The sequence below is a fragment of the Porites lutea genome, chromosome 14, assembly GCF_958299795.1.
Source record: "Porites lutea chromosome 14, jaPorLute2.1, whole genome shotgun sequence".
NCBI lineage: Eukaryota > Metazoa > Cnidaria > Anthozoa > Scleractinia > Poritidae > Porites > Porites lutea.
Window position 1 is genome coordinate 14,686,164 of NC_133214.1, and position 15,246 is coordinate 14,701,409.

Below are 15,246 nucleotides of genomic sequence, written 5' to 3' on the forward strand. Positions count from 1 at the left end.
CCAATTGTTTTTTTTGGCGTTGTCGTTGTCGTCGTCGTCATAGTTGCTTAAGAGGAAGCTTAAGCAACTATGACGACCACAACGACAACTTAAAAAAACAATAGGTTTAACGATCAAAACAACTGCTCTGCGCGTGCATCACGCTCTTTAGTACATTTCTTTGACGTCCACTGCACGACTACGACGTGAAACCTCCTAATTTGACGTTTTATGGAAGACGTGGACATACGACGTCGAAATTTCCTTCCCCTTTTGAACCTGAATAAAACATACTTTAGAATTCAACTCCAGGAAAAGTCGCCTGCATTTGACATATTGAGCGGGTCCAAATAGACGGATTAATTTGAAGGAACGCAAATTCATTTTTTTGGCCACGTTTTTACTGCCGTCGTCGCCGTCTTAAGGTCCCTCTTAAAGGTCATGTACTAAAAAGCGTACGCGTGATGCGTGTGCAGAGCTATGCATGTTGTTTTGCTTATAAAATCAATTGTTCTTGCTTTTTACGTTCAGGCTGACGACATCGTCCTGTTTGGTTAAGTTCCCTATTGATTGATCTTCCCTTCCGCTTGCACTCACAACACGCAGCGGATTCTCCTCCTGACATCAAATTTACCATTATTTTACGACTTTTTGGTCCTATATTTCTGGTTCAAATCAAGTATAAAAGATAAGCTATTAACCAAGGTAATCAGAAGAAATTTTACCTTAACATAAACATGACCTGGCAATAAAAGTCGACGAAACTCTTTGTCATTACGTATTGTAAAAATACATCAAAGTATAGATTCGACTGTTATTTTAAATAGCATGCCAACACATTGTTCCGTCGGCCACTAACAGTTGTCAAAGCGCTTAGACTCTGAGCCTAAGTTAAAATCTCCTTCCCCTAAACAATTTCTGGCTCACAAACATATGTACAATCCAATATGACAGTCTTCTGACATAGAGGTTCCTTTCTCCTTTATAATAGTTCTAAGGTGTTTTTTACAATCGGCTAATCACGTGCGCAATTGTTGGAAATCTTATTCTGCTCTGATTGGCTCAGGCCCCTTTGAATGAACGATGTACCTGCAAATAGTTCAATTCTGTATCCTCTTCCCAGCTGGTAAGATAGTTGAACGCGTCCAAATGAGAAGCAGAACTTTTTTTTCTGCTCCGTGCCCTACTGAACCGTCTCGAGTATCTGCACGCCTGGAACAGGCTAGGAAATCTCCTCCTCCTGTCTGACAATAGGGACCTTACGAAACTTCGACGACGACGGCAACGGCAGCTTCAAAAAGCAATAGATCGTTCTCTCTGTCACGTAGCAAAAAATAAATTGGAAACCGTCCAGTGGAAGAGGCCAAGAAAATGAAATGATGTAAAAGACTAATATATAAACGATTTGTCCAAGTTTCAGGTCTTTGTGGCCCACAGTTTCTGAGTTATTTGCCGAATCGTTTCATGTACCTTTGTAGAGCTTTATATGGAGACGCCATATTGGTGTACCATTTTGGCCCACCAATATGGCCGCCGAAAATCAACAAAAACATCTGGAGTTCACTTTTTCTATAAAAGCTCTTTCTTTTCACTCGAAAACTAGCATACGTGCGCATAAACTTATCTTCTAATACTTGAAATGGTTATACTGCCGAAAATTAAAAGGAGAGACTTTTTTCAACGAGACAGCATTCCCATTTTGGTGTCACGTACTGTAAAAACTCGGAAGTTCAAATTGCTGTAATTTCATAATGAAATATGCTACGGGAATGGAAACTTGTACAAAGATTTACTTTTTGTTTATCTTCAACCTAGTGTAAATAGGAATTCGTAAAGCCTCGCTATTTTGACTTTACAATTTTGATGACGTCACTGTGAAAACCATCTATAGGATTAGTTAGCAATTACACGTGCATCACGCTTTTTTGTACATTTCTTTGCCGGGCTGCACGACTACGACGTGAAATGACCAAATTTAAAAGTTTTTTTGAGGACGGGAACGGTAAGGCGATAAATTCTACTATCTCTTTCTGAACTCGAGCGTGGCCCTCTCTCTTCAGCTCCAACATAAATTTGCTTCTTTGGGCGACTTGTGATAATCGCGATATGGTTTGAAAGGATACGGAGTCTATTTTCAGCGACGTTGTCATGAACGTACAACGTCGCCGTTGTCTGATCGTAAGGTCCCTATTATTCATAGCCTGTGTAGGCTCGAATTCCAGCCGCTTGAACCAGTTCACTTTGCACCCTCCTTTCAACTAACGTGGGCACACAACACGGTTGGTAATCATGCCGGACAACCTCGTCCCCAGGCCTTTTCCCTTAAAAAATGAGTGGCCCCACCCATTTTTTAAAGGAAAAGCCCTGGGGACGAGGTTGCATGCCGGATCCCCAATAGCCTGCGCAACCGAGTCCGCAGGGACACTCCCACGTCTTTTAGTTTCCCAATATGGCGGCGACATACTGGAACTTACCCAACGACTGTTTCATATCTTTTCGGAGAAGCAAATATTGCCTAGAATTTTCTATTACTTGAGGAAGGCTAAAAATGTTTAGATGACATTCATGTACAATTTTCGGAGCTTTTCTTATAAATTCCCTGCGATTTTCTGAAGTTTCACAGCCCAGGTCAACCTATTTTTCGTAGGAAAAAGAAACCTAAAATTTTCGGATTCAAAAATGTAAGGAGGGAGGAATAAAAAAAAAAGATTTTCGTAATGCGTTAAATTGCATCTAAAATTTTATGCAACTAATACTAAAATTCCTTTCATCACATGCAAATTTCTTTGCAAATCAAAAAACCGTGGGCACGTTGATTTCATTTTGACAGGTCATTTGTGTACTCACCAATCTTAGACCCTGTTTACATGGAGTGGGGGACCCCGGTCTAGTGGGGTAAGTTTCTTTTGTTTTGTGTCCCCCAGAGCGTGAAAACGAAAGAAACCAACCTCACCAGACCGGGGTCCCCCACTCCATGTAAACAGGCCTTATACGACTTGAAACCGTGAAGAAAAGAGTTTACCTCGATACGTCACGACAGCGGGGGATCCAGGGAAAGGGCCCGGGGGGGGGGGGGGCGGGTCCCTCCCTTATTTTTAGACCAAATTGAGGCCAGAAGGGCCGAAAAGATTTTTTATAAGACCGGCCTTCCCACCCCTTATGTCAGGGTCTGGATGACCGCCCTCCCTTATCTCAAGGTCTGGATCTGCCACTGCACGACACCACGCTACAATGAGATTTTATTCTGAGAAATTCCATTGTCTTATTAGCTTCGAAAGTAATTTCAATTCCTTTTTAAAGAGATTTTATACATCTGTCCGGATTTGCTAAAACGTGCCTTAAGAAATTTCAAGTGCACTTTTAACAATTTGACATCTAAGGCGAATGGGAAGCAGTTAAAAGTCAATAGCTGAGGCAACAGCAATAAGCAGCCTAGAAAGGTAGGTGCCGCTGAACAGGGTATGGTTTTTGGGGTCGACTTCAGTCTTGAACAGGGTGTCTTTTTCGACCGATGAGCGGTCTAAATCTATAGTTTTAATAGAGCTTTTTCAAGAGGATCTAATTTCATGAAGTTACAGTCGAATCCCAGTAACTCGAACCCTATATAACTCGAAGCTTCTCGTTTTCTATATAATTTTACTATGGATAATAGAAAGACTGGGTCTTTCTATTATCCATGATTTTACCCTCGATAACTCGAACTCCCGATAACTCGAACTTTTTTCTATTTCCCTTGTAGGTTCGAATTATCGGTAGTCAGCTGTAGTTTAAAAAATTACTTAATTAGTTTAGTTTAAAAAATAACTTAATTCTGTGAGCAAAACGAAATGAATAAGGTCCCTTGTCTTGAACCGGAAGGCCTCGGCGGCACACCTCCACCCAAAGTGTTCCCTTCCCCCCCGGTTCCTGCGACCCGTATATAGGCTATTTTAAGTAAACATTAATATTCCCAGGGCCAAACCTTCCCGTTGTCTGAGCTGGGATAGTTCCTCGAACCTACCAGGTGTATTTGGGAAAACATGCAAAAGAAAAAGCTTCTTCCTTTATGTTTTGACTTTTGGCTTCCGCAGTTTTATAAGAGCGTGTGCGTGAACGTGCGTGTGGCGCGTGCACCCGGGCCATCACGAGAAATTAATATACACACTAATATTTATTTTTTGTTTCAAAGATACTTTCGTCAAGTATATATTAGCCTGTGTAAAACAATAGATTTGCTCTAAAGCGCTTGTCTTTTTGCGTGCTCGGAAGGCGTGAAAATCACGGAAAATGAGATAAAAATGCCAGGTGAGTTTTGAATTCCAAAGAGCGCACATACACAAAGATCAAATTATGCTAAATATCAGTTGATTTGCTCCAATCACGACGGTCCGTAATATATTCTCTGTCAATCAAAAAGCCCCTGGAGTCTCCGACAGCCCATAATTTTTTGTAACTGTTCGTTTCAAAGTTGAGCACTTTGAGGTGAAAACAAATGAACACTGATTGTGAGGAAAAGATTGATCATTTGGGCTGAGTTTAAACGCGTTCATGGACAGCACGTCCATTATAACGCAGGTTACAAGGGACGATGAGTCTGTGGAGGTGAACCCGTATAATCAAGTCAAGTGTGAGTAGGGGCTTCCACTCTCACTGCATTGCTCATTTTGTCATAGCCATAGTCACGGCGCGAATTTTGTGAGGCGCTTAGAGCGATACCGGCTAAATTTCAGCGGTTGAGATGATTCTTTAAGCACATTATTTCAAGCTTTCTTACAGCTTGTTTGCTTGGGAATCTCCGATTGCCGTCATTGAGTTAATGAAAGTGCTGTTAACATTTGTATTTAAATTGTCAGCTCCCGCTTGGTTAATACGTTTGATATTTTGCTATTCTTGTCCCCTTGCACGTTCACTCAGTTCACTAACTTTTTCTGGTGACTTACAGTACCTGGTTCACTCTCCAAAAAGCCGAGAAGTCGGAACATATTTTCTTCGTTTTTCTGCTGTTTTGGCGCCCAATCGACAGCTGCTGGAAGTCCGTGTACAACTGTTTCGCACTCCAATCACAACCACAACCACAATGATAATTCGATCACCGAAGACAAGACTGATTCGAAGGTTGGTATTTCCGTACGTCGAGGTTACTTGCCAGGTGTTTAACTGTAATTTTGATGAACTACTGTTCGCATAACTCTATCTTTCAACTTAGAAAGGGGTTTTGTTTGTTAGGGTCTGGATCTCTGTCTATTAATTTTTAAAATCCTTACTTTAATTTATCCCAGGAATGCACACACGCAGTATCCTTTGTTTTCATTAAGCTGAGAGCAAATTGTTTCTCTAAGGCTTCAGTTCTTTCCCTTGGTAGCTCGAATTGCTGTGGAAAGAGCTTCTTTCCAGCTCTTTCCAAAGTAGTAAAAATTCGATTTTCGAGTTTGTCGTTGATCATAGTTTGCACGCCGGGCGTTTCGTGATCTCAAGTACATCCAAAAACTGTCAATTTCATTGAAGAAACGGACACCTCGTGACGGTTTCTTCCACGGTCGAACGTTTTACTCAGTGACGCTTATGGTTTTGCAGCTTTCGGAGATCGATGTTACAGAGCTTGTTTCTTGAGAGTTAAAAATTGCTATATGGTACAGCAATATAAAAACAATACCAATTAATTCGGTTCATGGAAGAGAAGTGATCACTCCGGCTGGTTCCTTGTCGGTGTAAATTAATTTCTGCATGTTTGCTGCAAAAGGAAATACCCTATATTGCTCTTTCTAACAAATATTTGACTTAAAAATTATATCAGATCAGCCGCGTTTTAGCTTGTTTTACAATATTTTACTACTTGTACGTTAATAATTTGTGTATAGTTATTCCAGGGTAGCAAAACTATACACTCGGATCACGAGTCTTGAAAAACTACCTTGTAAACATCGTCTCTGTTTGATTATTTCGAAGTTGATAACTTTGGTTGTTATCATATTGATCTACTTTCTTTCTTGGCAAAGAGTTGATCATAAATATGCCTTGTCCAGTGGTATCTCTTTTGCTTAACTCTTAAAATTTGACAGTTGAATATTGTCTTAAGCATTAACAAACTCTTAAAACAGCCCATAGTGAGCAAAGGATAAGTTACATATTGCATATTTTTTTGTTTTATTTCTGGTATCTACCCATGCAAATTTTATTTCAATCTTAAGAGTTAGAGCAGTGTTATGTAATGCATCAAACAAGTCACCTGAAAGAGTGTTTCATCTGAGCGGACAGGGTTGATTAAATAGATCATTGCAACCACTTATTTGAATCAAACTCAGTGTCTGAATATATAATATAGATGAAAACTCTTTTGAGAGTTTGATATGATAAAACTTAAAATTATCAATAATCATCAAGTAAATATTGTTTTGAAACTTTTGTCATAATTAGGGTTATTTTTCCTTTGCTTGAAATCTTCTTATGAATCATTAATGAACTTAAAACAATATCTTTACTTTGTATTTATAAAAACAATCAATAAAATTATTATGACTGGTTTTTGATTTGTTGCCAAGAGCCTAAAAGGTTACTCTCACTTTAAAATGGCTGAATAACTTTTATACATGATACTGTAAAATTCCAAAAATAAGCCCCTCCGCTTATAAGCCCCCCAAACGGGTAATGCAAAAAACCCTCCGTTAAATCGTCCCTCCAAATATAAGCCCCCTGAGGGCTTGCACTTGGAATATTGCCCTCAAATACAAAGTAAAACAAAGCAAAAACGGTAAATTTACCTTCAACTGTAAGGCTAGCCAAATCGATTTTGAAATGCAAATTTCCCTCCATAGATAAGCCCCTCCAAAAATAAGCCCCTCAAAAATGGCCTTTGAAAAATATAAGCCCTGGGGCTTACTTTTGGAATTTTACGGTATTATCAAACTTAATGTCAACATTATTAGCAAGAGCCTTAAAATCTCTCACTTGAAAAAAGTTAAATAATGTTAGACAATGCTAATTTTAGTGACATGATTTAATAGTTCAGAACAAAGGCAAGTACTGACTGTATCATTGTGAATTTCTTTCTGTTTTGCAGCCCTGTAAATATCTCCTTCCTGCTGTCAGACACCAGGATATGCATAAGAAATGTGTAGTTATAGACCTTGATGAAACACTAGTACATAGCTCATTTAAGGTACAGTCATGGCTTTGAGAAAGTAATGATAGTAGTGGTGAATGTCAAAAAAGCAAGCAATCAGCATCCACATACAAATTCAGTGGCAGATCCAGGGGAGGGGCCCGGGGTGCCTGGGTCCCCCTTATTTTTAGACTAAACTGAGGCCTAAAGGGCTGAAAAATTTTTTATTGGAGACCAGGTCCCCATGCTCCCCTTATCTAAGGGTCTGGATGACCACCCCCGCCCCCCTCCCCTCTTATTTCAAGGTCTGGATCTGGCACTGAAATTCTCCAAACTAATCTTGAAACATTTCCTTGAAGAATTAGTTGAGAGAATTTGATGAAAGACCAAAGCATTTCCCTTTGGTGATCTTTTTTTATTCTCATAACCTTTTTGCTTGAGGATGTTTTGATGTTGTTGGGAGAAAATTAATGTTAGTCACTTTTGGAACTTAATGGGTTACTTAATCCTTAAACTATCAAGAATAATGGGCACCAAAAACGTGTTCCCCCAAAATTTATTTTTTTCCTAAAATCCTCACACATGTCAAATACGCACAAAAGGATATGATAAATCAAAATGTGCACACCATGCCAATCGTAACAATGGTAAAAAAAACTACGAATTGTCAAAGAAGCCTTGTGATCACTGATGGTAAGCTTCTTTGTCGTTTGGTACAGCATTTATTGGAAGCTTTTAGCGGCATGTGTTGCCCTATGTGCTGACAGCTGACATTTTGTGATGCCACCTGTGGTTTCCCTGCAAAAGGACGTCTGAGAAATGAGCACAGAAATTCCACATTGTCACTACCCAGATCTGGGTGGTGCTTCTTATTGGATGAAAATTTGCTTCAACCAATCAATCAGAAGCACTTCTAAGGTCTGGCTAGTGAGGCATCATCAGTACCAAATTTCTGCAATCATTCCTTAGACATTATTTTGAGGAACCAGAGGTGACATGGCAAAATGAGTCAAGTAATAAAAACATCTTGAAAAATTCAAAAAATGTTTTTTTCGCCCCCCAGCCTCTCAAACACAAATGGTGGCTGTCCAGCGAAGTAATGTCCGTGAGTGACCAAGTCTTGGTCATGGATTTCATGAAGAGTATTCTTTGTTTTATTGCAGCCTGTTCATAATGCAGATTTTATTGTCCCTGTTGAGATCGATGGCACAATACACCAGGTATTATCAAATGAAATGGAGTAGAGTATTACTCTTATTGTTTTTCTAATTTGCACAGCAGCAACATTTTCTACTCTTGGTCTGGTCCTGTCCTGTCCTGAGGCCTTTAGACTTCAGGAACCCTTTCCTCAATATGGTGGGCGTTCCAAGAAGTACAGCAAATTCTGACCCTATAATTGGGAGTCCGGTTTCCCTCTTAAGTTCTTCAGTATCACTCCTGGAGTTATTATTATTATTATTATTATTATTATTATTATTATTATTATTATTATTAATTATGACACATTTTTTGGGCAACCTCAAAACAAGCATTTGTTTGTTTGACTTTCAGGTGTATGTGTTAAAACGGCCCCATGTGGATGAATTTTTACAAAGAGTTGGCGAGCTTTTTGAATGTGTTTTATTCACGGCCAGCTTATCAAAGGTTTGTTTGACTTTGTTTGTTTCTTTGGAAGTTTTTGTTGGATTTGCTTAGATTAACTAGTGAAATCATAGGAATACATAATTGCACTACTTTTTCCCTCCAAAGGATTGTCTGAGACATAAAGTCAGATCAGTGCTGTAGTAAGATTGCAATGTTTTTCAGTTTAGCCACTGGTGCTTCCTTGACCCTTATTAAGAACTGTTTTTACATCATAGATTAAGTTACATTGTAAAGACGTTCTTGCTCCTTGGTTACAAAGTTTGGTTTTAAAACAATGTTTGTCACTCAAGGAGTTGCATCAGGAGAAACATTGTGTCCACAACATTTTTCCTATTATAGCCAGGTCCTGTTATTATTATTATTACTATTATTATTATTATTATTATTATTATTATTATTATTATTGTTATTAATGTTTTCATATTGCATTTTTTATCAGTATGCTGACCCAGTTGCAGACTTGCTGGACAAGTGGGGGACATTCCGTGCAAGACTTTTTAGAGAGTCTTGTGTATTTCACAGAGGAAACTATGTAAAGGTACAACAGCAGGCTGTTGTTTAAAGCCCATCAAGCCTATAGACATGATAGAGTGAAATTACCCATTTCTTTTGTGTCTTTAATAATAAGCAATTATGCATAAGCATAATTATGCCATCATGGCGGATGTACGGGCCATGTTTTCCAGCCTTCTCACCATTGACGCTAAAATTGTCGACTATGGCCGCAATTATTACTTTTGAAAGGGTAAAAACCTTTTAATTAAAGCGGGGGCTTGCCCCTGTAAATGCTAAACTGTTACCTGCTAATTGGAACCTAAATTGTTTAGGGAGCTAACAAGAAAACCAAATGGTGCATTGAGCTCCTATTTATCTTGTACATTAATTATTATTTTAATTAATTAATAACTTCTTACTTTGTTCGTCTATAAGATTGTAATATCAACCTTTTACATCAATAAAAGGACAGTAAAGACTGATCTCATCTGAAATAAAACAGAAATATTTATATGTTTAGTTGTGTAGAGAGTGAGTCACAATGTGTTTAATACAACAAGCTTATCGACTTTTAAACTTAAGTTGCAAATTTAATAGAAATCAACACAACCTGTATATAATTAAGTCAATACACATTAACTGAAAGGTTGGGTTTTAAATTACTATGAACAGAAAATGCATATTTAAATACATTATATTAGTACTACGCATTTTAACAGATTGTTGGTTGTCTATTAGGATTTGAGTAAACTGGGACGAGATTTAAAGCATGTTTTAATTGTGGATAATTCACCAGCGTCATACAGTTTTCACCCAGAGAATGCGGTAAGGATCAACTTCGGTTGAAAACTTGAAAACACGTTTCTTTGTATAGAAGGAGAAATACAGTCGAACATTAGTAAGAGTGCAACTGCCATTAGTAAGCGACAACAACCCATAAGCAACTACCAATCAAAAATAATAAAACTTTACAGTTGGAACCTCTTGTAAGAGATCACCTCTTCTAAGCGACTGTGACCATCACTTTTTGCGGATGACGAAATTAGTAATTTTGCTATTTTTTTTAACCCCGTGTAACCAACCGCTGCACGCATGGTCTAATCTCTATGTTTGTTCTATGTTACATAAAGTACTGGTATACAAAGAACTTGTAATGGCAACATGGAACAACACATATTGTAACTTAGAAATTGCATGCAATAAGTTATCGTCCACAAAGTAGATGTGTAGGGACCTCTTCTCAGAAGAGACACCATGTGGTATTGATTCTTGTAAACCACCACCTTCCGTAAGGGACCACTATGTTTCCACATTTTGTTTAGTTGCTTACGGGAGATACAACTGCATATACGTTACTTTTTTGGATTTTGCTCACAGCTTCAAGGGCATTTGTCACACCATATCTCTGACACTTTTTCTTTTTAATGGGTTAAATAATGTTGTCTTTTGCCTTCTACACAGGTCCCAGTTGTGTCTTGGTTTGATGACTTTTCAGACATGGAGCTTTTAGAATTGATACCCCTTCTGGAGAAGTTAAATGAAGTCGATGACGTGTGTGCATTTTTGAGAAATGACAACGTGAATACTTTGAAGACAAGGTGCCATCCTTTTGACACCAGCTGATTCACAGTAAATCATTTTATCAACAGTTTTCATTCCTTTTTGAAAGTTTTTTTTTCCAATCGTGCACAATGCCTCGAGTAGAAAAATAACGGTTGTTATTCTTTTACAAAGTCGAGAATGCATTTTTTTTAAAGTAGGAATTTTCACCAAATACTGGGATGCCCAGCCCAGTTGTACAGTAGATCTGGCTCTAGCTGCATTGTTCAAAAGATGAATATTACTCTATCCACTGCATGCAGTGGATAACTCCATATTGGTTTCCGTTAAAAAAAAGTTATCCGTTGGATAGTGATTTATCTGGTGGATAGCATTATCCAGCTTTTGGGCCCAGTTATGATAAATATTGGCAAGCAATGTGCATTCACAGGAAAGCTGTGCAGCTAAAAAAAAATTCAGAAAACGTTTGGCACCATCAGTCAGTTGGAATGTGTGAAAACTGCTGATTTTCTGGTAATAGCCTCTCAGACAAAGAGATTAGACTATCAGATATACTGTAAACTGCCGCTGATATGCCCTGCATGTGCTTATACATCTTTGTAAGGGGTCTTCAAAGGGCTTATATGCGAGGGGGCTTATAACTGAAATAGAGCTATAGCATTGCTGATTAAAATAATGTATTTTGCATTTGCTGGTGTTTTAAGCTACAAAACATCATAATAAATCAAATTCAGTTTTGACACATTTGGTTATATCCACAGCGAGGAGGGGGTTATAAATGGGGGAGAGAGGCTATAGGCAGCAGTTTACAGTATATTCCACTGACAAATCTTCCCATTTATTTTTAACAATCTCAAAGGGCCATGCTTGATTGAGTTAATTTTTGTGCCAAAAAGACCTTTTAGTGTCAGCCCTAGAAACTTGGCTCATCAGATAAGCTTCGCAGTTCACTGAAATTGTACAGATAATTTTGAATGTCACAGTGCAGCTTGCTTGCTAATTTTCTTGGGAAACTTCATCATTAAAAAGAGTTTTCTACAATTGTCTTTAGTTAGTAACATGCAACGTACTCTTGAATGGCGGCATTCAAGTAGTTGCAATTTTTAAGGTACTCATGTAGTTTCTTGGTGTTGAGGATGGGCGATTATTTCCAAATGATGTAAAACAAAAGATTGTAAAGACACTTAACAAATCGACCACAGTTTTCCATGGTCCATACTCTTATAGCCCATAGAAATGATGTCATAAAATGTTCAAAACTCAAGTGGAACGGCGAGTGTTTTCACTGCAAAGTTTTGAACATTTTATGGCGTCATTTCTATGGTCCATAAGAGTGTACACCATGGAAAATGGTAGTTGATTGTTTTTTACAATAACATTTATTTTTACGAAAAACCAAAAACAAAACAACTGGCACCGCATGATTTACGTCATTTCCATGGTCTATACTCTCATAGACCATAGCTCTCGACCAATCAGCGTGCGAGGATTTGTTCAGTTATTGTAAAATGAACAATATACCCATGCCACAAACAATAGCTAACCAACAACAATATCTGCAACACCAAGAAACACCAATTTTAATGCACTGGTTATGGGCGGTGCCTATTACCTATAATTAACCATGGAGCAATAACTGTACCTTAAAATAAGAAACTTTTTATGATTTTTTAGTTTGATATATTTTTATCTCAATAGTATGATTGTACTATTTTTACTCATATGTACATAGGATTGTTGAAATTTTGGAAACCTTTTTATTGCCTTCAAATATTATAAATAGCTACAGTGGTGTCCTAGCAACAAAATAGTGGTTTCGTATCACTTTCAATTTTAAAGCAAATTATCAGGGCCTGTAATCAGTTATGTGGCATCTGAGGGAGTGGGAATATAACCATAGTATTCAGAATTATTAACCTTTTTGTATTTTTAGTTTTTGCTGGAAAAATACAGTATTTTTTCACAAAAATAATGGCAGAGTCTTATGTTTTTCAAGAAAATTTTTATGCCTCATGCCACAGAAACTTTTGGCCTTAAAAACCGTGCACCAGGCCCATCAGAATGGCACTACAGTGTATGAGGATCAACCCTTACCCCTCCCCTGAGAATTTCTTATGACTCAATAATTAAAGTTGTAGCAACAATATTATTAATATTATATAATATTGTAATATTATATCATTATTATTAATATTCCCTTGAACTTGTAGGACTCTTTTATTCAACAACATACATAAACCAGACAATTTTTTTTTAAGCAAAAAGTGTTTTCTTGCATCAGTGTGGTTGTGGTACAACGTGGTACATAGTGTATGTCCCTCCTCTTAGAATAGGTCAATTTAGGTTTTTGGGAAACTGCCCACCTACCCCTCCCCTAACTCAACGTCCATATTTGTGTCTCATTTGGGGCAAAATCTTGGGTTAGGGGAGGGGTAGGTGAGCAGTTGATCCCAGAAACTGAACTTGATCCCAATTTATTTTGTTACTTTATATTAATACAAAGCAAATTAAAGCAAATCTTTGTACTTAAAAACACTTGCACATAGATTTTGTTGCTGTCCCTTGAGCTAAGGAAAAAATCTTATAATTATTGGTTATCTCTGATGAATGTAATTGTTTCATGTAGGCTATTCGTAATTGGCTACTCAATTCTTAGTATCCCCAAAATAGTTTTAGAAAACAGTCTGGGACTACTGTACAATCTAAACGAATTAAAAACATGTAAAATATGAGGGTTTTTCTACAATTGGCATTGTTAGCTTCCATGGTCTATATTTTCCTGGTGGAGGTGTGGGGGCTCCAGGAATGTTTCACCCACGTGGGGTAGTGCTGTCATGACCCTATAACCCTTAAGGCCAATAGCAAAAAGCATGACAAAGACCCTTTAACGGGACTCAGAATGTACCTTATCGCCCACCCTTCCAGGGAATTACTTTCTTGTCATCATCACTGTAAGGCTGCGCTCTAAGAAAAATTGAAGGAAGCCCAGTGCTCTGAACCTGTAAAATTTAGGGTGCCCAGCATTTAATTTGTATGAAAAAAGTAAGATTTCCTAGTTGAGCACCATGGCCAGGGGCCATTGGGCTCTGCTAGAGCATGACCCTGGGATCATTATACGTTTCTGGGAAACTGCCCACCTACCCCTCCCCTAAAACAATATTAATAACTACTTCTCACTTAGGGCAAAATGTTGGCTTAAGGGAGGGGTAGATGGGCAGGACCTATTTGTAGTCTAGCCAGTGTTTACAAACCTAGTTTTACTAGCTTCTTGACTTTTTGTACCAAGCATGTCTAAAATTTATTGTATTTTTTAAGGAAAAAAAAAAAGAATTGTAATAGCGAGGCTTTGATGTCATCTCTTGTTATTGACTCGGCCTGATGTAATGTTAAATTCTCCCATTTTATTCATGAGTGTACGATGTAAGTAAAGCAAATTGGAAGGAATTGAGCAGTTTATCAAGTCACTTGGGGCTTCATTCTACAAATCCCTCTAATGTATTCTGCTGTCAAATTATAATGGGGCTGCAGATCTTCTTGCAGTGTTTGTTTTAGTACTTTTTAATCCTGGCCAAGAGTCAGTGACATCCTTGACGTTAAATCATCAGTCATTCAAATTATACCTGATGTAGTGTAAAGTGAAAGATTTATCTGTAGGCTTCCGAAAGTAGTTTTTCAGGTCAACATAGTCGTGCTTGTGATAATAATATCGTTTTCTTCTTCCTCTCCACAAATGAGCTACAAATATTTTTGTAAAACAGTTACCATTGTATTGAAAAAGTGAGGTGATAGACTTGTTAGTTCAATGAAAAATACATTCAGTGCTGTCATGATAATATTGACACTTGTGAAGTCTTTGAGTATCTGACACTTTTGTGAGTGTTGTTTTAACCACTGCCAAGGGACTGACAAAATTTGTTCGCTATAACGAGGTTTCACTATATTGAGGTTGTTTCCCATACAGTTTACTGTTACACCGGGGAAAAGAAAATTGTTTGTAATACCAGGGAGGTTCATTTACCCATTCGCCCCTGGGGATTTAGCCGAAAAACGCTTTTTGAAGCTTGTCGAGTGGTTTTCTGGTCATTGTCGTGCTGTTAAGAGCTAAAACTTACCACAAAGCTGTTTGCAGGTCGTACTCTTCGCGGCCTTCTGATACAGATGCAAAAGTATCAGCTTGCGAAGTTCGGGCATGCGCAGAAAGCAAAATTTCGAGAGTTTTTGGGTTTAAATCTTGGCTTTTACTTTCGCTTTCTCTTCGCCCCTCTTTCTTTGCTTTTCTTGCCTCATTTGTTTTTCTTTTGCTGGGCATTTAGTAGGCTTTATTTTGGTGGGAAACTTTTTTAGGAAAGCTTTTAGGATCTTAGGATTAGGCGAAAGAACTGAAAGAAAAGGCAGGTGAGTAGTGGACCGGAGTGAAACAAGATTTACATGGCAATTTTCGGGTAATGTTACATGTCCTCGACTGAATTGTGCTCATTCTGATATGGTTT

At 38.0% G+C, this 15,246-nt stretch overlaps 1 protein-coding gene across 1 annotated transcript; it reads left to right on the forward strand.

Moving 5' to 3' along the window:
* Positions 1-4,402: 4,402 nt before the first annotated feature.
* LOC140924296 (carboxy-terminal domain RNA polymerase II polypeptide A small phosphatase 1-like) lies at positions 4,403-13,289 on the forward strand. Its single transcript, XM_073374326.1, has 8 exons — positions 4,403-4,585; positions 4,901-5,073; positions 7,016-7,114; positions 8,221-8,277; positions 8,609-8,701; positions 9,141-9,239; positions 9,935-10,021; positions 10,658-13,289. Exons 1-8 carry the CDS (start codon positions 4,507-4,509, stop codon positions 10,817-10,819), a joined length of 849 nt encoding a protein of 282 aa, XP_073230427.1. The 5' UTR covers positions 4,403-4,506; the 3' UTR covers positions 10,820-13,289.
* Positions 13,290-15,246: the final 1,957 nt, after the last annotated feature.

Coding starts and splice junctions, on each gene's coding strand:
- LOC140924296 (XM_073374326.1), top strand. CDS start 4,507: ATGGACAGCACGTCCATTATAACGCAGGTTACAAGGGACGATGAGTCT. Junction 5,074..7,015: donor AAGACAAGACTGATTCGAAG/GTTGGTATTTCC, acceptor TCTGTTTTGCAG/CCCTGTAAATATCTCCTTCC. Junction 7,115..8,220: donor TAGTACATAGCTCATTTAAG/GTACAGTCATGG, acceptor GTTTTATTGCAG/CCTGTTCATAATGCAGATTT.